The 21,060-nt window shown below is 39.4% G+C and overlaps 2 protein-coding genes across 2 annotated transcripts; one reads left to right on the top strand and one right to left on the bottom strand.

Annotated features, from left to right (window-relative positions):
- Positions 1 to 836: 836 nt before the first annotated feature.
- Positions 837 to 3,843, top strand: LOC121954301 (cytochrome c oxidase subunit 5B, mitochondrial-like). The gene is made up of 5 exons (XM_042501691.1): positions 837 to 937; positions 1,901 to 2,118; positions 3,266 to 3,336; positions 3,417 to 3,516; positions 3,616 to 3,843. Exons 1-5 carry the CDS (start codon positions 852 to 854, stop codon positions 3,726 to 3,728), a joined length of 588 nt encoding a protein of 195 aa, XP_042357625.1. The 5' UTR covers positions 837 to 851; the 3' UTR covers positions 3,729 to 3,843.
- Positions 3,844 to 5,230: 1,387 nt separating this feature from the next.
- Positions 5,231 to 19,509, bottom strand: LOC121954299 (probable E3 ubiquitin-protein ligase HERC4). The gene is given in 25 exon segments (XM_042501689.1): positions 5,231 to 6,259; positions 6,694 to 6,796; positions 7,108 to 7,291; positions 8,265 to 8,347; positions 8,996 to 9,062; positions 9,272 to 9,438; positions 9,586 to 9,729; positions 11,440 to 11,469; positions 11,471 to 11,608; positions 11,708 to 11,806; positions 12,650 to 12,769; positions 12,881 to 13,053; positions 13,164 to 13,353; positions 13,548 to 13,659; positions 14,099 to 14,158; positions 14,338 to 14,462; positions 14,913 to 14,989; positions 15,934 to 16,088; positions 16,281 to 16,411; positions 17,313 to 17,404; positions 17,504 to 17,725; positions 17,827 to 17,903; positions 18,747 to 18,906; positions 18,984 to 19,254; positions 19,473 to 19,509. Coding segments are annotated over 24 exon segments (3,144 nt in total). The 5' UTR covers positions 19,210 to 19,254; positions 19,473 to 19,509; the 3' UTR covers positions 5,231 to 6,050.
- Positions 19,510 to 21,060: the final 1,551 nt, after the last annotated feature.

Here is a 21,060-nt window from a genome sequence, read left to right as displayed (position 1 = left end):
TTAAATGCCGCTGGTGCGTGCTCCTTGATGACGTCACGTCTGCGAGAGGCCAAAGTCTCTGTGAATGCAGTATTTCCTCGCCGGGTGCGGTGGCGTGCGCCTGTAATCCAAGTCACCGGGAGGCTGAGGCTGGCGGACCGTTTGAGCTCAGGAGCTCTGAGCTGCAGCGGACTATGCCGATCGGGTGTCCGCACTAAGTTCGGTATCGATATGGTGCTCCTGGGGGAGCCCGGGATCGCCAGGTCGTCTAAGGAGGGGTGCACCGGCCCAGGTCGGAAACGGAGCAGGTCAAAGCCCCCGTGCCGCTCAGTAGTGGGATCGCGCCTGTGAATAGACGCTGTAGTTCAGCCTGAGTAAGACAGCGGGACCCAGTCTTTTTATTGTCTTTCTACTGTTAAACACACAGCTGAGACAACATATACATCAACAGCAGTGTTTTTATGTGTTACAGCAGATTAATCATTGACTCTTTATTTCCTTATTCTTTTGAAAACCCTCAGAAAGCAGTTCTGTTTGTTTGTCCGGCAGCGCCTCCACCTGGAGGAGAGGCGCAACGACCATCAATCACACCAGAGTCCATGCAGCAGCACAGACAGGCTCCTGTGCATTGACAGTTTTTTCCTGTCATCATTCAGTGAAGATGATGATGGAGAAGAGACAGATTCCTCCAGTAATAATAATTTCCCAGAACATCAGGGCTGCAAACATTTAAAACTGACTGTTTTCTTCTATGTTGTTGTAATGTTGGTGTATGTCTAATGGACACACACAGCTATAACACCAACATGGAGCGTATTTATAACATAATAGACTTTTTTTTACAGAAGACATTTGGATGTGTAAAAAATAAAATGACTGATGGCTCACTGGTCCCCACTGGCTCACAACACAACAAGCCAACACAGCCTCCCACCTGCCGCCTCCAAGCTCCCATCAGGTACAGAGCACACAGCAGACTGTGTGTGGTAGCTTCATTATTTTCCCTCCCAGAACAACTAGTCAGTCCTCCTGGACACCTACAAACATTATGTGCTTTCATAATTATTGATATAATGTGATGCTCTGTGTTAAGGATCAGAGGGGATGTGTTAAGTATGGATATGGTGAATGTCGGGTGTGCTTTCATGCATAAAATGAATAATATTGTGACATTTTTAATCTTAGTTATTTACAACAAAATAGGGAAGGCCAGGAGGAAGGGACAGACAGAAAAAAATGAAGTAATGAGAAGTAAGAGAAAATTAGATTGTCTTCTTCAAGTTGTGAAAAAAAAGTCATTTGTACTCTATTTTATTAGCGGTGCATGTTATGAAGAAATACACTAAATAATTCTCAAAATTCTGTTGGCTTGCTTTTTTATTAACATAATTTAATAACAATAAATAGTAATTATAATAAACTTTATTTGTATGGCACTTTTATACAAAAAAATGCAGGCTGCCGTTTTTTACAACAAAGAAATTACATGCACCAAATGCATAAAATGAATAAAACCTGCATGTAAAAAAATGTAAAAAATTTTTATTTAAATTCACTTGTACTTTGAATACATTACTTGAGTACATCTAATGACATAAAATTGCTTCTCATACTTAAGAACAGTAAATCTCAGCTACTTAAATACTTTTACTCAAGTAATATTCTGATAAGTGACTTTAACTTCCACCAGAGTCATTTCCTGGTAAGACATTTGTACTTGTACTCAAGTGTGACTTTCAGGTACTTTATCCATCACTAATGAATATTAATATCCCTCTAATTTCATCAAGTAGGCTATAAGAGGCAATTTAAATTTAAATTCGATGATTTTCATGTTGTGTCTGTGTAAGCTTTTAGCAGTATATTTACCACCTTTTCCTGGTTCAACCCTCTGCTCAGTTTGATTGGTCTGCTCAACCAGGCTCCTGCTCTCATTGGTCGGCCCGCCTGTCACTCACACGGTTGTCGGGGTCATTTCAGTCCAGTTGACAGTTGTGTGTCAGATCATATCTGAACCTGAAAGTGAGACCAGAATGGCGGGACGTCTTCTTCTCCGAGCCTGCACAACAACAACAACACTGCAGCTGAGGAGCAATGTGGCGGTCAGACCATTACACCGGGCCATGGCCACAGTGAGAGGTAAGAGTCTGTGTTTATTACCGACGAAATTTAGGACTTCGGAGCCTTTAGACAGGCCCACACAGTGCAGTGGAAATGACTGTCTGCGGTGATGAAAACAGGAGTGTGGGACACCGGTAGTCAGGTAGTAATGAGATGTGTTTAGTTAATTGCGCAGTTTGGAGGCTAAAACGCCAAATGTGGCGTTAGCTTGCTATCACCGGTGTGTATCATGTAGAGAGGACAAACAACAGTGAAATTTGACACGTAATGTTTACTCGCAGTAATTAAACGTCTGTTTTGGGGGTCTGTGTGTGCTGTGAGGAAGCTGTGTTCCGCCTTAATGTGACTACAACGTGTGAATCAAAAAATGAAGGTCATTTGGACTTGAACTCGTGCTGAGGCCTTTGATAGACCCACCTCCTCTGGCAGCCGTCTGCTGGTTAGATGCCAGTATCCTGATAAGGGGCAGGAGCAGGTTGCTGTGGGTGGCGTCCTATGCAGACGTGCAGTCTTACTGGTGTTCAACTTAACTCGGCTCGGCTGTAATGTGCACACAATCTGACCGGATGACTTTTTATCATTTTTCTTAATTAAAATAACTCCCCGTGGAAGATTAAGTACCCAAAAGCCACACTTGAGTAAAAGTACAGATATCTTAATAGAAAATGACTTTGGTAGAAGTTAAAGCCACCTATTAGATTATTAACCTGATATTTTCTGTACTTGAGTATAAAAAAATAATTGTATATTATATTGTATGTATATTAAATGCACTTAAGTACTGAAAGTAAAAGTACATGGTGGTAATAAAAAAAAGCAAGCTGTCAGAATGCTGAAGATTATTAAACAATCTAATTTTCATCTAACAGTCAGGGTCATCCTGAAGGCCGCAAGCGGAAATAAATGTGCTGCTGGGTTGTCAAACTCTTTTGACATATTTCCCTTTTCCATGCACTTGGTAGTAGGTGGAGTTGTGAAACCCTCACCCTCCTTCTACAGTAAAATACTTTTACTCCAAAACATAGGAATGTGGTTGAGTAAAAGTAGCAAAAGTGAAAGTTCACAAAAAAATCAAGTACAGTACAGATACTCCCAAATGTACTTAAATATTGTAACAATACCCTGTTAAATTACACCACTGTTATTTCCCGTATCTGTTTTTCAGGAGTGCCAACAGATGAAGAACAGGCAACTGGACTGGAGCGACGTGCCCTGCAGGCCTTCAAACAGGGAAAGGTTGGTTATAACACACACACACACAGAAACACTGTGCTTGAACTTTACACGTACTCATTTTCTTTAAATTCACATTACAGGATCCTTACAGTATCCTGAAGCCTAAAGAGTACGCAGGCACCAAAGAGGACCCTCACATTGTGCCATGCATTGGAACCAAGAGGCTTGTGGGCTGTCTTTGTAAGTGACAGTTGTTAGCAGGTTTTTTGTGCAGTGGAAAAGTCGTTTCCACAAAGCTACAAATACTTTCCCCCTAATCATAGTATAAATTCTCTGCAGGTGAGGAAGACAACACTGCGATTGTGTGGTTCTGGCTCCATGAGGGAGATGCCCAGCGCTGTCCTTCCTGTGGTTCCCACTATAAGCTGGTCCACCACGAGCTGCCCCACTGAAACCAAAAACACAAGCTCTGTACAGACGGGACGACACTGATATCCATATTTGCCTTCCTCATGGCCATATACTGCAATGTGTGCACATGATTTATCATTAAAATGTATACTTGAACTGGACTGTCTTGGTAGGTTCTTAATTAGGGACCAGATTGACACGCATCATGCAGTGACGCAGGGCGAGTTAAATTATAAAGTTAAACTGGGCTACTTAAAGTGATGCTACTCAGTGATGCTGGAAGTGCTTAAACCTCAGTGGCATGCAGTGTTACCATGCCATAACAGAGCAGAATCGTGACTTGGCCTATAAGATGAACATAACTTGATCAAATTGTTTTTGCTGATAACATGTTACACAAGAATCAAGCCAGTTTTGGGCCCATTTCCCCCTCCTAACAATAATCAGCAGAGCCCAGATTTTCTTCATGGTTGTATAGATCACCTTTCCTGTGGTGTGAGGTTTGTCAAGAGTGTTTTTTACATCCCCTGGTCAGCTTGGAAATCCATCTTGGCTGCACCAATTCCATATTGTAAATATCACACGTTATAAATAACAATATTTCAGATCTGATACCCTGTTTTTAAGGGGGAATCTTGAGGAAAACCAAGAATCACAAAGTGATCCTGCAGTTCTCAGGGGATTGCAATGCTATATCAAACTGGATTAAATTTAGAATTTATTCATCGCTATGTTCATGCCACCTAGATGACTTATTTTTCATGAATTTTCAGTAAAAATAGTGCAGAACAGCTAGTTTGTTCACTTATTGTCTGCAAAGTTTTTCTCTAAAGTCATGTTTTATCATGAGATTTTTGTAAGATTTCCTGTTTTGGGAGTTTCGATTGTTGGTGAGTGAAATCTGTCAGTGTGTGGTGTGCTTTTTTTGGCCAAATTATTGCTCTCTGCACACAATAAGGACGAAACATTTAAATGTGTAATTACACGTCATGTGTGGGGTCTTATATTGTCAACATCTGTGTAGATTTTAAATCATTTAATGTGGAAAGTCTTCAGAATGAGCCCTTCATATCTACATAAGGAGTATGGTCCATTTCCACGGAGCCAACCATGCCATGTCTTTACAGTAGCCCAGAATGGACAAACCAAACACTGGCTCTAGATGGGGCCTTTCATGTCTTTACGTTCCCGGCAGGCCACAATAAGCTATACTCCACGCTTTGAGAGGAAGGGGTCTACTGGAATCTGCACCCTCACCACTAGATACCACTAAAGCCCACACACTGTTCCTTTAAGTTGTGGTACTACACTGCATCTGAAAAAAGTAATATAATTCATAGAAAGTAACAGCAGCCAGGGAATCGATTCCAACCTCGGCCCACCCCCTTTCACACTGTAAGCTGTCCTATTAAAAAAAGACAAAAATCCCCCAAAATCATCTTAAAACGTAGCTCTTAGCCATAATACACTAAGACAGGATGTTGCAGTAAACCAACGATCCAAAAGACTCGACTTAAAAAATGCCTTAAATAACCGGACAGTCTTTTATCCCCAAAGTAACTCACATTTATTTCAGTGGCTGTACTTTGTTTTTAATTTGTGGATATTTTTTTTTAAGGCTGACAGCCAATAAAATCCACTCAGGATATAAAGCAAACGCTTGCTCTCAATCAAATGCCACAACAGAACTTATGTCAAACATTAAGAGAGTTAGTTTACACTGTCTGGGTTCAAACATTTAACGCACAGGGGGTGAACACAACATCATTTCCTCCTGTAAAATACAATATGATTCACTGCAGTAGCCATGCAGCAACTACTACCGCAGTGGAGCTTAAAATGTTGCATTTCTATTGAGACTCTGTCAGAGAGGCCTGGATTCAAATCGGGTCATTTTAGAGGCCAGAGTGTATTTTTTTCACCTATATAGACAGAAACATCCCACTATTACATTATAAGCTACAGAAAGGTAGTGCTACTGCATTTCATATATTTTACAGGTGTTTATGCTGCTGTATGCATACCTTGTTCTCGCTATATATAGCAGTTTACTTCAACATACTCCTCATATCCAGACATGAATAAAATCATATCTATAAGAGCAATATCAAATGTGAATCAACCTGTAGTGAGAGCCTCAAATACTGTGACGGCATGGGGCGAAAAAAAAAGCTGGAAAATCAAAGTCAAGATTTCCTGTGAAAGTCCGACTCTTAATCAGTTCTAGTTTCATGTGGCCTCTCCGCCCATTTCCCCCCAGTGTTCAGTTCTTACAGCAGCATTCAGACTGCCAAACAAAACATTTGGGAATGTAGTTGCCATCAACAGTCTGGACATGGAGTTCTAGGCATTTCTGTGTACTATCAGACTAGATTAAAACCTTGATTGTGTTCTATAGCCTGTAGAAGCTTCTCACGGAGGGTTTCCAGACTCGTGTACTTGGGCAGGTCCAGCAGGTTGAAGCAGGTGTGGGCGACAGGCAAATAATGCTCTCCTCCACCTGTGGGCTGGATCACCAGCTTCAGGCTTTTCATGCCCAAAATGGGTATACGGTCACTTCCTGTGAGGAACACTGGAGAGGGAAGAGACATTGTTTCTGTTACAGATTTGTGCAAAACTGAAGCAATATTTTCGATAAAACACAACTGCGAGGTGACTGTGTTTCCACTGAGTGATGTTATGTGACTTCTCCTCTGAGTCTTTATAACACACCAAAGTGTGGCCAGGGATTTTAAAAACATTAGCAGGTTTATTTCTATTACAGCCACCGCGCTAGCTGTCATTATTTTTTTGCGAAATATGTCTTTTTCAAATCACCTCATTGCGTATTTTTCGAAATTGTCGAAACCGTGTTTCCATGAGGCATATTTTATATTTGCAGTTTTAATTTGCGCAGTTTAAGGGTTAATGGAAACCCGCCTATTGTTCCAGATGAACATAAGTGAATTCTCTTTGCCAAAACAGCAGCTTCTCTGATATTTTTCACACATAGTGGGCAGCACTTACACAGAAACTGCTTTTTCTTCTCTAACGGAAGACTGTGGAACACCTCCCAGAAGAGCCTGATGGTAGGATGGTCCGCCCAGTACTCCCCTTTGTATTCAGTGCTCTGAAGGATGGAGAAAAAAAAAGTTTTTTCTACTATTTAAAATTATTACGCCAACTGACAAAATGATGATACTCAGTTTGTAAGTAAAAATACATTCATACTTCTACACTTTGGGTTATCAATATTTTGTGAAATAATGACTTTTTAAAATAGTTTTTACAAAGGTCAGAGAGGACACATTTAATCTGGTTAAAAGATACTTAATTTTTGCATAATGTCCTATATTTCTTGTTAATTCAAAACCCCAGAAAAACATCCTCATTCATATGGTCCAAAAATGAGCTGTTATTAATGGTTATATAATAGAAGACCTTTTCGAGCTCTGTCCAGTCATAGTTGGTGTTGCCGATGACCATTGCTTGCAGTTCATTTGGCTGGAACAGCTCTAAAACTTTTCCGCCGCACACCTTGTGGAAGCCAGCGTAGAAGCACTCGAACAGAGGCGCCACTGATGTGTTAAAAACGTAGTCTACGTACGCATTGACAAAGTCCTGCCTAGAGGAGGAAAGGAGTTAATATATGAGAAAAGTGATTTTTTATAAACATTGCATTTAAAATTTGGTAGAAAGTCAGCAATATGACGGGATTTATGAAACTAAAAGAGTTAAGACTGAATTTGACGTTTCGAGGTGAGTTAGAGACGATGTCGAGTTTTTTTAGTGGTTCAGAACACTTAAGGCAAAGAGACTGGCCAGACAGTTTAAGTACCCGTGAAATGGAAGTTAGAACGTCTTCAGCTTCTGCACTGGGAAGTTTTTTTCCCACTGAAACAGAAGTTTTGGTGGGTGAGTGGCGTACAGTCACAAAAGGGCTTGGCTCCACACACTTCCCTCACACTTACATTAGGAGGAGCACGAGGTAAAGATGAATGAATTTGACCTCAGTTTTATTTGACCAAAGAGGCATGCTGGTTGCTCTAATTTGATTGGATGAACCTTTGTAGATGCCCCTGAGTGCAGGATGAGACATTGAACATTTGACTTTTACCTGATTTTATAGAAAGAGAAAATGCTTTTTTTGATAGAATATTCTGATGAATTAACACAGAAATTAAATCTGCATGCATATTTCATATGCATATAATATGCATATTTCCATTTCATGGGGACTTTAAGGGAATAACTTACCATTTTCATAGTTTACCAGTTTTTACAGTTCAGCCTTTGAATGGATGATGCAAATGACAGAATGTTTCAGTTAGTGATCTTAAGGAGGTGGAAGATGGATTTTGTTACCTTTGGATGGAGCCAGGCCAATTGTTCCCCCTGTCTCCAGTCTGTATGCTAAGCTAGGCTAACTGGGTGCTGTCTCCAGCTACATATTTACTCTGTGTGTGTGTGTGTGTGTGTGTGTGTGTGTGTGTGTGTGTGTGTGTGTGTGTGTGTGCGCGCGCGAGAGAGAGAGAGTGGTATCGAACTCAGCAGGAAAAATAAGCCACTGGTTAACAAGACAACTGAGAAAAAGTTACCTGTTTGATTTATTCACAGGGATGTCTTCGCCGCCCCGAACTAATTCCAAGACCTCAGTGGCGCCATAGTTTTCCTCTGTGATCTGTAAAAACAGACAGTCTGTACATTTTAACAATAATTATAGTAAAAATAATCTTTATTTGTATAGCACCTTTTATATATCAAATACAGGTAAAAGTGCTTTACATGCAAGAGTGCTAAAATCTAACAATACATATATATAAATATATTTATATATAAAAAAGCCTGGTGGCTCAGTGGATAGAGCGGCGCCCCATATACAGAGGTTGTATCCTCGCCGCAGCAGCCGCGGGTTTGAATTCCGGCCTCGACCTTTGCTGCATGTGCTTGCCCCCTCTCTCTCTCCCCCTCTTTCATGCTTAAACTGTCCTGTCCATTAAAGGCAATAAAAGCCAAAAAAAATCTTAAAAAAAGATAGATATATTTTTATAAATGAAAATGAATTAGTTAAAATAAATTAAATTAAAATAAGTAAAATGAAATCATTATACAACACATGGATACCATAACTCTGGAAATAAATTGCAGGCCAGAGGTGATAAAACAAATAAAAGACACATAAATATAAAATAAATATTTAACAGCAAAACTAAAAAAGCGTATTTTGCTTCCACGATATACAGTATATATATATATAGTTATTAATCTATCTATTTTAAAGTTAATGAAGCACAGATGCTTTTGTCTGACAATCTGACAATCATCTTACTGTGAAGTTTAAGCAGAAGATGTCCTCCAGGTCGTCCTCTGTGTAGTCCAGTAAGTGCTGCAGACTCCTGGTTTCACAGGAGACAGAAACACACACGTTTTACATTATTTTCTTAAGCAGACATTTAGTGAAAACCTTTCAAACAACACTGTGTATGGTCACATGAGTGTAACATTAAAGGTCTCAATTTTAGATGCAGTTAGGAAAATACCATGGCAAACTGACATTCATTAACATGTTACATGGAAACCTCAGATGACTGTTCCTTGATCTGACCTTCCCACATCTGGCATTAGCTCTTTGAGGTCATCTAGCGTCGGCTTCCTCTTCAGGAGCTTCTTGTAAAGGGCCACGGGGAAGTTGAGCTCCACTATAGTCAGATTGTAGATGGCCAGACCACAGATGACCCCGATGAGGTTGAACAAGTCGATGTCTTCAAAAGTCTGTGAGGGATACAGCATTAGCATGTACAAATTCATAGTACGACCACTTCAACGTGCCATTACTGAGGGTGTTTTAGAGTGTACTTAAACACAGCCGGTGATACTTCAGCCGTTTGTGCACACTAAGGTGAATTATACACTAAGTACCTTGTTTGAAAACCAGATGAGCCTGGACTCCTCGTAGTAACGAAACATCCCATATTTTGGATCCAGCAGCTCTTTCATGATCAGGAGGAAGAACTCCTTTCTCACACCTCCTGCATCGACCGCCTCCTCTCCCACAAAGATCACCTGCAGAGAACGACGCAAACATTACAAGAGTAGCAGTTTCCTTCAAGTCTTGATCAAATGGAAACACAGATTTGTAAAAAAAAAACTGCAGGTATTTTAATAGCAGAAAACTCAAAGCGTCTCTGCCCCCAACACATGGAACATCTTACAAACCGCTCCGAAACTCAACTCACATGTGTCCATTGTTCTGTTCAGATCACTAATAATTCTGTCACAGTCTGCAACTGTCTCAAATGTTTTTTTATCTTCTCTAATTTCATATGAAATTTTAATTATTTTTTAATTTATTTTAACCGTATTGTGTTAATTGCTTTTAATTGGTCTGATTATTTTATTACTCTTCTCGTCGTGCATTTTTATTTGTATTTTTGTGTGAAGTATTTCTCTCAACTCACTGTGAATGAGAGCTCGATGATCCATCGAGACTAAATAAAGACTTAATACATAATATTTGATGAAACCGTCTATATTAATGCATTATTTAATTAACGACATAAGACCTAAGGCAGTCTGTATATAATATGTATAATTACATTTTTTTAAGCTGCTAATATAAACCCACACTAACATGTGTGGGGACAGTGGAAACAAGCTGCTGACACAACACTGATATATTATCACCTGGTAAAGTTTACATGTCATACCTGTTAGCAAACAAGTCATGTCTGCGTCCACCTGGGGACTGGAAGTCCAATAATGACTTTCTTTTTAGCTCAGTTTTAGTTTCAACCTTTGAGGTGAAGATCTGTCTCGTAAAGTGGAAACAGACAACTTTTCAACTTGTCCTGTCATTGCATTTCCAAGTGGCATTACTAGTGGCACCACTGTGGCAAAGACAACCACATCACTTCCTGTTGTCCTCGGAGCCTAGCAGCTACCAGCAACACAGGAAACATATTACGAGTTGAACCTGATACAAGGGAGTAAAATAATCAAAAGGAGGCTCTGTAGTCTGAGCCGAGACAGCAAACTCTTAATTCATTTCCACATTACGGCAGCAGCGCATTGCAGCTTCACCTCCTCTGTTCTTAACCTTCACAATAAAAGCCCTGTACACGGCATCACTGCTTATCAGAGAGAACTCAAATTCACTCAGACCATTTTGCTAAGAGGCAACCCGACACAAACAGCTTACAGTAACTGCAAAGAACGTACATTATTGTTACTCTTTGGTAACTGAGGAAAGCTACCAGGGAAAACAAACGCACTATCCTCTTCCTGTTTTTGGTTGCACAATTGTTGACGCACGTCCTTTATGCTATAAACTGTCCCTTTATTTCTCCAGGAACTCGTACCTGGAGGCAGACAGAATTGCAAAGTGAAAGTGACGCTTATAGGGATCAAATCTAAACGCAAATGATGCCATTATTCTATAGCCAATACACCGTGTAATCAAAATCTACTTCATAATAATAAGTTAAAGCAAAGAACTTTATTTCCACTTCAAGGAGTTAAATGCCGATCAGCTAGTCACTTTTTCTGTGTTCTGAACAGTGCCTGGCAGGTAGCATATAGTGGGTTTTTAGAGCTGGAAACAGCTGCCTGATGCAATGAGACTGAATTAAAACTCCAAAACATCAAGCTGAAAGATGCTAAAACGCTGATGGGAATGGCATTTTCTACGGAGCTGTCCCTATAAGCAACACCTTTCATATATTCTTCAGTCGTTTGCTCCATCATGAAAGAAATGTAGATTATAGCGGCTTTTACCTTGAGTGGCTTCTTGTAGTCAACATTCTTGGGACTTCCTGAGGACTTCCATGGTGTCTCCAACAATGTTTTCCCTCCGAACGATGAGGATGAGGCACGGGTTGACAGATTCCACTGCTGGCAGGAACATGGAGCTGAAGTTTTGCATCTGTGCCTGGTCTACTGCCATCTGTCAACACAACATGAGAATGATGAGCGATTGACACATTTAAGTACAGTTATGATGTGTCAAATCATTAGACAGCAGTGAGGTTCAGCTCCCTCTTACCTGCATCTGTATAACGGCATCAGTGTGAAGCAGCGTGGTCTTTGCTTGGGCATCAAACACAAAGGGATACCTGCACAGAGTCACCACGCCATCATGACCCTGAGGATACAGAGGCACAAGCAAATGGTTCATACAGAGGCCTAAACATGGACAAATACAATTAAATGAATCGTGGAGCTCGCATTAAACCTTTGAAACCTGGATTGACATCGGTATTCTTGTGCTGCGTTCAGACACCTTTCACAAGTATTTACACCTTTGAGACGTGAGTCAAAAACATGGGAAAGAGGGCAATCAGCAATTTGGCATGAAATGTCCCGCACATTACAAAAACAAAAAAGAAGAAAAATAAAATAAAAATAAAAATATATATATATAAATAAAAAAAAAAAACAGTAAAAGTGATTAAAAATTACCTGAAATTTAGTTTTAAAAAAAGAAAGAAAGGGAATCAATAAAAAATTATCAAATAACTTGAGCAAACATTTCTACTCAGTTGGTAGAGCGGGCGTCCCATGTACAGAGACTGTGTCTTCTCCGCAGCGGCCGCAGGTTCGAGTCCAGCTTCGGCCCTTTGCTGCATGTCATCCCCTCTCTCTCTCCCCCTTTCACCCTATATCTGTCCTATAGAGTAAAGGCAATGAAAAAGCCCAGAAAAGATATTTAAAAAAATTAAATTAAAAAAAATCAACGTTACGTTTACATTACATGTTCAAAATTAGGCAACATAAAAAATATTATAATTATTATTTTTTTAATTTCATTTTCTTTTTCAAATTTCTTTTAAAATTTCAGTTTTTTTCCTCATAACTGTTTTTTTTTTCTTCTTTTTTTTGCTGCTAAATTTTGGGTTATCTCTTGTTAAGTTGCTCATTGCCCTCTTTCCATTTTTTTAAAGAAATTAAACCAAATAACTTACATAATGGGATACGTGAAACTCACCATCGGGTACATCTGCCTCTGAATCCATGTGACGTAGTCATTTCTGATGTCTATCAGGTCGTCCAACTCATGGATGTAGAATTTATCGTACTGAATGATGTGTCCCGCTCTCTCGCTCACCTGCAGCAACGGAAAAATGGCTGTTATTAAATGTTCCTCCAGGTTGTGCATGATGTACATATGACAGCTGCTGTGGCACAAATCCATGGCTTTTTTAAAAAATGTTCTCACCGTGTGCAGGATCTCCAGGAGTCTGAGGGACGTGTCCAGGAAACAGGTGAAAATTCTCTGCTCCACTGAGGGTATGCCCATCTTGTGCATCTGAAGCAGATACACAACCACTTCCTTGTACAACTCAACAAGCCGCTGGAAGACTTGGGGCTCAAACCTGGACCACCAGTTTCCTGCCGCAAGCACAAGACCAAATATTTTGTGAAAAGAGATGTAAAGCAGATGTTGTAAGAGAAGTTGTGGCATCATGTGTGGCATAAAAGAAATCCATCCTCCATCCTACCTAGCACCTTCAGCGGAGCCTCTTTCAGATTGAGGAGTGATTTGGCAAACGGGATAGAGATGGTCACGTAATTATTTCGGTCACTGAAGAGAGGGCATTCTGGTAGAGTGAGGTAGAGTCTCAGGGCTTCGATGTCTGGAGGAGAGCTGCCTAGTCTGGGAATGAGGTGCTTTTCCAGACTGGCAGCAATCTGAGCGAGACCAAACAAAGCATAGAAGTATACACACGGATATCATTATTTGTGCAGATGGACTCCAGTTATCCACATTTATAAGAAATATAAAGCATATGAAACAATGTCAGAACTGCAATAAACTAGTGGTAAAACAGTAATATAACGTGGATATGATGCACCAACAACAGGCTTTTATCGTGACGTCTGACCTGCTGAGCGATCTCAGGGTGATCTTGTTGGACCAGTCTGTGAAACAGGAGGCGAGCTGTGTTCATATCCACCCCCGAACATTTACTGCTGGTACTGTAGTGATCTGGATGACTGTGGAAAGGAAACAGGCAGTTCATAAGACACTGTAGTATTCCCAAACGTCAGTAGCAGGAGTTGGTCTGATCCTACAGCTGGGCGATTGGACCAGTATAGCAGCTTTTGCGATTGGCTGAGTGCATCACCTGATTTTTTTGGGGGTCAATTTTGTCTCTTTATGTGCTAATTTGATGGTCTGCTTCCAATGAATAAAATTGTGCAAATTTATCAGATATTGATGGTTTTGACATATCACCCAACTCTAGCAGATGTGTCTATGTTTCTAACAAGTGGAATTGATTTTTCAATTTAGAAACATATCAGGTCTAAATACTTTTTGAATAATAAAGATCAAATGAGAGAGAGAGAGAAAACCCATTATATATGATAATAATGGATTAAGACTTTTGGCCCAGACTGTAAATTTAAAAAAAAAAATCTAAAATGTAATCACCTCTTTGACAGAAAAGATCCATTGAGGCAGCTTGCTGAGGAGAACACGAGGTCAATCTCACTAAAGGAAAAGATGAGTAATTAGTGTGACGACTTTAAAAAAACAAATCTTCATAAAAAAATTACAGAATCATGACAAAATTGTCCAGCTGTAAAAAACAAACAAAAAAAAAACTAAAAGTAACAATAACACCCAATAACATGTGGTTAACAGCTCCAGTTCTTGTGAGAGGACTTTACTTGGCAATTTCTTGCGGGAGTCTTCCAGGTGAGTGATTCCACCACCTTTCTATGACTTCCTGATTCAAGGTTAAAATCGTTCTGTGGGAATCTTGTATCCTCACGTCATCTATGTTGTGGAGTTTCTACAAAAACAAAAAAAAGTTAAAGTTAAAGAAAGAATTCACTGTAAAAATATGAACTTAGTAAAACTTAAGAAGGACACAAGGACAAATGTGCAAAATCAATGTGGTTATTACTTCAACCATGTTACACCTTGAACGCACCCAAAGCAAAGCACAAAGACGCAGGTGCTCCTTTGTCGAAAGCCTTTGAACTCATGATTTAATGCAAGACCCACATGTATCAACCGTGCAGGGTCTGGTGAAGCAGTCTCCCTTAATTTGAACTGGGAATTATGTTCCCTCTTCTGTACATTACAGTTCTGCCATGTTAATTTAAAAATGTTCTAGTGAGGTTGTAAAAAAAAAAAAAAAAAAAGTCCCATGCAGCCTTTTACAACAAATCAGGAGCTGAAAAATGATTTTATTACACAACTTCAAAATATAAGAAGCCCTTTGTTTAAGACAACTTACATTGGCAGTGCAGTAGTGGGCAAAGCTCTGGTCTCCTCCGGCATAAATCCTCTTGACACAGCAGCCCTGCCCCGAGTCTGCAGTGTTACATGATGGCAGTCAAGAAATCAATGTATGGACAGATGAGGAGGCTGGAATTATCAGTTTCTATATAGAATTAGAAAATGTGCATTATATTTTTTTTATTTTAACATGATATCAAATGTACTGCTGCTACTTCAGACTCCACTGAGAATAAACAACCAATGCTGTAGCTTTCTGTAGCTTTCAGATCGTAGGTTTTGGTCGACTGGTCTGTATGGTTCAGTCCCCATGTGTCTCACCAGCACTGGTTTATACAGTGCCGTTAAAAAGTTTGTGAAGCCTTTAGTCTTTCTATATTTCTGCGTAAATGTGAATGTGGCTGATCATAAAATACATCATCTGAACTAAATGAAAGGCTGATGAAGAAAGTTAACATCTAGTAAATAAAGAAACACATTTTTCTGAGGATTTAGTGAAAAAAAAAAACAGTTCCAATGAACTATCCTGTTTCTGCCATAAAAGTTTTATAAAAAATGTTATTTAATCAGTTCTTGTCAGCTGTGTTTAGTTATTTGGTTTTCCTTCTAGTCCTCTAAAAAGACCTGAAGCTGCTTTTTTTATTTTTTTGTGACCAAATTTTTTGCGTTTTTTCCCTTTTTTTCAGTCAAATTAAAGGTAAGAATTCATATGAAAGTGCCATAACAGAAATTAGATTTACATAGCTCATCCTTTCAGTTATGCAGTCAAATAAACATTACGTACGTTGGAATACATCCATATATTACATTAAATGAATTAAAATAAGCGAAAATAGATAAATACGTACATCAAGTACATGATACATATACCTATATATTCAGGACAAAACCCAAAATAAAAAGAATGGTTTGCTATGTACAAGTCATCGCATATAAACATAATTCAATCACAACTACTTGAACTAGAGAGAAAATAAATAAATAAGAAAGTGTAAGCAGCTTTGTTTGATGCATCTCACCTGAATCTGTTGGAGAATTGGAGGCTACCCAGGAGCATTTGACGGGGGCGGGGCTCTTTCTGTTGCAAGTGGAGCGAGTACCAAGCTGCCCGTTACCACCAAGCCCGAACGAGTACATCTTCCCACAGGAGGGCGTGAAAGCGATCGTGTGCTGCCTTATGATTGCACAATCATTTGAAAAATGTTTAGTTTTTTTTTTCTTCTAACAAAATAAAACTATATTAATTTAATTTTTACACTTATTATTATATATTATTGCATGCACATTGATATCCATGCACAAAAAAATGGATGTATTCCATATGTTTGAAATAAAATGTGCAAAAACACGCATAGCACATTTTTACCTTCCACATGAAATCTGCGTGACTACATTTCCCATGAGCTCAAACACTTTCCTAGGGTTGATTTCATGGTTTGTGGAGTTATGTCCAAGTTGTCCGTATCCTCCTGCTCCAAATGTAAACACACCTCCTTCCTGTAAAATCAGCAGCGCCAGTTATTCTGACCTTCCAACACCAAGAGGACTGCAAGGCCAAAATGTTCAGACACCACAGCATTCAGGGCTGGGACAGACTGAGAAAGCATGTAGGATGCACCGTGTTAGTGCCTTCAGTGTGGTCGTTTATTAATAGGAAACAGCCAGCTAAAGAACACTACACGCCATCGCGGGATATGTTTTAACCTGCAAGTCTTAAGGCAGGGATCCTCCTTTACAACTTCAGCCCGCTGCTGAAACAGAAACTTATTAGACAGGAAATATGCCTTTTTTTATCCACTTACTGTGAAGATATTAAACTAGCAAAGTTTCAGTTGGTAAAATATTATGTTGTGGCAGTGTTTCTGGTGAGTGAAACTGTTGGTTTTTTTCTTGTACAACTCTGGTCTTACTCTTTAAAATGATGTCCGTCATTCATATCAATTATGACAGCAGTTTAATGGATGAGATATGGGGTCATTTGTAAGAGGAGATTCAGTTGGATGTGACAAAGTGATTACCTAAATGAAATGCAGTAACCAGCTGCAGCATACTAATCATGCTATACAAAGTTTAACAGTGACGCTGATGAGACGTTTTGTCATTTGTTTGCCTTAAAATGTCAGATTGGCCTGAAATATTAAGTTTAGAAAAGCCCGCAAGACTCTACTGTCAGGTTATGCAAATAGAGTTATTGTCAGCCCATATCTCAGCAACTAAGCTGGTCAACTAAATTTTTTTTAATGAGGATTGATTTCCAAAACTATAAAAAAAAACGGCCAAGGCTGTAAAGACGATGAATTAATCACCTCTTTTGTTGAAGGCAACCACAGACTCAAATCAAGGTCTTCCACACAGAGCACTGCAGGTTTATCAAAACACCAAAAACTGTATAACTTAACTTGGTCAGTGCTGCTGTGTGATCCTCTCCACAGGCGATGTAGATCACTCTCTGCGACCTAAGGGACTTCAGCAAGGTTGGGAAATACCGATCTAAAAAAAAAAAAAGATAGATAAATAAATCTTATGACAATTCGTCTGAGTCTAGGGCTCGAGTGCTCACGAGTAGTTTGGGGTTTTTCGATCACCAACCATTGCTGTCATTGAGTCCCAGCTGACCAAACTTGTTGCTCCCCCAACCAAACACTGCTCCTGAGAAAGTGAGGGCAAAGCTGTGAGCGCCGCCTGCTGATATCCGGGCAAAAGGAATGCCCTGCAGAGACTGGATGATTTGGGGCGTGGAAATGCTCTGTCCGCTAATTCCCAGCCCGAGTTGTCCGCATCGATTCTGGCCCCAGGAGAAGATTTGGCCTCCTATGAGAAGAAATAGACGCAACACAGAACGTCTTGACTCGTGGAAAAGTTAACATGCTCACCAAATAAATGTGCATAATGAGGGTAAAAACCATCCTCACCTCTCGAAAGTGCGTGGGAGTGCCAAAACCCACAGGCTACCTGAGCAATTTGTACATCTGACAAACTCTTGATATTTCTAAAAAGAACAAAATTGTTGTTGTTTTCATTAAAAAAATAAATGTACATACTTAAATAAATCTCATCATGTGCACCAGAATTTAATTTAAAAAAGATACTTTTGATATTTTGATAAATACGTTGACACATTGAGAGGTTTTAAAGGAACAGCGTGTAGGATCTAGTGGCATAGAGCCGTGAGGACTGCAATCAGCTGAAACTTGTCCCACGTGCCAAGTGTGAACTCCTGGTTAGAATTCCTTCAGATTTCATTTTTAAGAGGTTTTAAGCAAATGATCTGCAGAGGTCTCTTCCTCTCCAAAAGAAATGGTTCAGGTGATTAAAACCGGTAAAAACAATGAGAAAAAAAAGGTAAATTTACATAACAAATCAATGTTTCTCAGCCACTGTTTGGTTTGTCACAGACTTAAGATCCAGACATTCAGAAGGTTTTTACCCCTGAATGAAACAGTTTCACAAAAAAAAGAAAAAAAAAGAAAAAAGAAACACCCTGTGTTCTTGCAGCCCTACTCATGGAGGAAGGGTTGTTATCTACAGTGGCCAACGCGAAGATGAAAAAAATGAAAAAAATTTGCTTTCAGTTTGTCAGTTCTGGAGCCGCTCCCTATGTAGCAGCTCATTCTAAGGTACATAAACACAATAATTCATATTTTCAAGTGATTACACACTAAAGAAAAGATACTTATTGTATTAATATTCAATTTCTGCCAATATATTCCCCCTAAATCCAACACACTGGTCCTTTGATTTTATGTGTATTTACATAGGAAAAAAAATAATGTGCTATGCAGAACAACAACAACAAAAAGGTTCAATATGAAACATTTGTTAGTGAAATTACCTAGGCACACGAACACATTCTTCAAAGTTATTTAGGCCCAGCTGCCCATCTGAGCCCTGGCCCCACGAGAAAACCTGCCCTTTGTCATTCAGGGCGAGTGTATGGGACTCTCCACATGACACTGCCACTATGATCTGTGCATCCAGGGCCACTACCTGTTCTAATAAAGACAAAGAGACATGTGACTTCACCAAATGCTACCATAATAAACAATAAAGACATTAATATATCACCAACCTGGTTTCTTTCTGGACTTCTCATGTCCCAGCTGTCCTAGGTCATTGCAGCCACAGGTGTACACTGTCCCATCCTCCAGCAGGAAGGCTGTGTGTCTGTGGCCACACCCCACATCACACACTTGCTTCCCGTGAAAGAATTCACATTTTCGTGGCTCCACCACAATCTCTTCATCAATCCCACCTAAACCCAGCTGCCCGTAGGAGGCATTTCCCCAGCACAGCATCGTAGCTCTCACCTTTGGTTACACACGCCAGCGGGATCCCCGTCTCTGTGAAAACAACATGCACACCTCAGCTGATAAAACCTCCCAGAGCACAGTCACATATCCATACTTTGGGCTGCAAGATACACTTTAGCTGGAATCACCTAGCAAGGTAGCCGAATAACAGTGTGGCTAAATAACATTGTTGCTACATAAAATACACGCATACGTGAGGCAATCTTAAGTATTGTCTTTATCATTTAAATATATATATTTATAGTTACATCATGAAGACTATGAACTCGTAGCTGCCCAGGCAATGTGTTAACAGATTAGCAAAGTAAGCTACAGTTAAATTAACGAGTTACGTTGAGTTAGCTAGCTATAATCTTTAAGAACACCACTTCCGGTTTGGGCGTTGATTTCACATTAAAGCACACATTTAAACGTTTCAAAAATGTATTTAAGGGTTATTTTGTATTTTAACACATTTAATTCAAAGTTGAGAGATGAAAATAATGACCGCTGTCATAAAAACAACAACAGTCACTTTTCTTCTGTTTATATGAATTTGTGTTTAATTTTTTAAACGGAAGTGTTCCTCTTGTCCTGACAGGAGGACCGCGGATGAAGACGGCTAGCATGCCGCTTGACAACCGTTACCATGATTATTTCAGGCGAGGCAGATCAGTCCTGACTGATGCAACTTGACCAAGTTAATTTGGCCTGATTTAACGTTAGAGTGTTGCACTAATCAATGACACTTCACGATTTAATGCAACATTTTAATTTCTACTGTTCGACACGTGGTGACATAAGTTAGCATAGCTTTTCTCCAACAGAACGGTTAATGTTAGCAAGCTAACGTTAGTCTCAACATAACGTTAATGTAACGTTATTATAAGTTATCTTAGTAAGGTGACTGCACAGCCAAGTCAAACAACTTTATGATTTGTTATTCCTTTACGTCCTATAAAAGTAGTAAACAAGTTACAACCAGGTCCAAGTCTTCAGTAACATTAAAGCCAAATAGCAAATATTACCAAACTCACCAGCTCTGACAATGTTATTGTCTTCCACTGTTTTGCTCGCTAGCTGGCATAACTGTTAAAAACGCATATACCAGCGCGTTTTTGGTATTTAATATCAAAGGCCAACTACCAGCTAGTTAGAAAAATCCCACTCAACCCCTCCACTGATATGTCTGTCAACAACTGCTGTACTGTGCTGCTGAAGAATCTAGTCAAGGTGTTTTCATTTGACTCTGAATGTCCGGTTTGTTCTTAAAAAATAAAAGTTTTTTGTAATAGCGTCACAGCAAGAGGCACAAGACCGCGCACCAGTGCTATCCAGTTTTACTGAATGGTAAGAGTGCTGTCAGGATTATGGGAAATTTTATCCTAAAGCTGTACCGTGTTTGAAATGTAAAGCTGTTGACTTTTAATTTGAAGCTATACGTACTTGACGGGAAGTTTTTTTGCCTCTACATTACATTTAACTTTACGGAGGTGAATAAATGGAGGGACTCATCTACAATGTTCTAGATGGAGCGCACACGCGCATGCGTCACCCTGCAGCTATACGCACACATACTACATTAAAATGCACAAAAGACGCACAAATTCACATACAACATGTATGTGTACAGTGTATGTGAATGCAACAAAAAGTGTATGTATGTATATTTGATGTGCATTTTCAATGTTCGCATTAACACACGTCTTTTAATTAGAGGTGGCTGATGTAAAAACAAGAGTGGTAAAGTTAGAATATACTCCTTAAATAACTCTAAAATTATGAGATGAAATTATGTTTTTCAGAATATTCCAATATGAATATTATATAAAATATGTCTGTCTTTTTTCTTTTTTT

The sequence above is a fragment of the Plectropomus leopardus genome, chromosome 15 (genome assembly GCF_008729295.1).
Source record: "Plectropomus leopardus isolate mb chromosome 15, YSFRI_Pleo_2.0, whole genome shotgun sequence".
Taxonomy (NCBI): Eukaryota; Metazoa; Chordata; class Actinopteri; order Perciformes; family Serranidae; genus Plectropomus; species Plectropomus leopardus.
The sequence above is the reverse complement of the archived record's forward strand: the minus strand, read 5'-3'. Positions and strand labels throughout refer to the sequence as shown.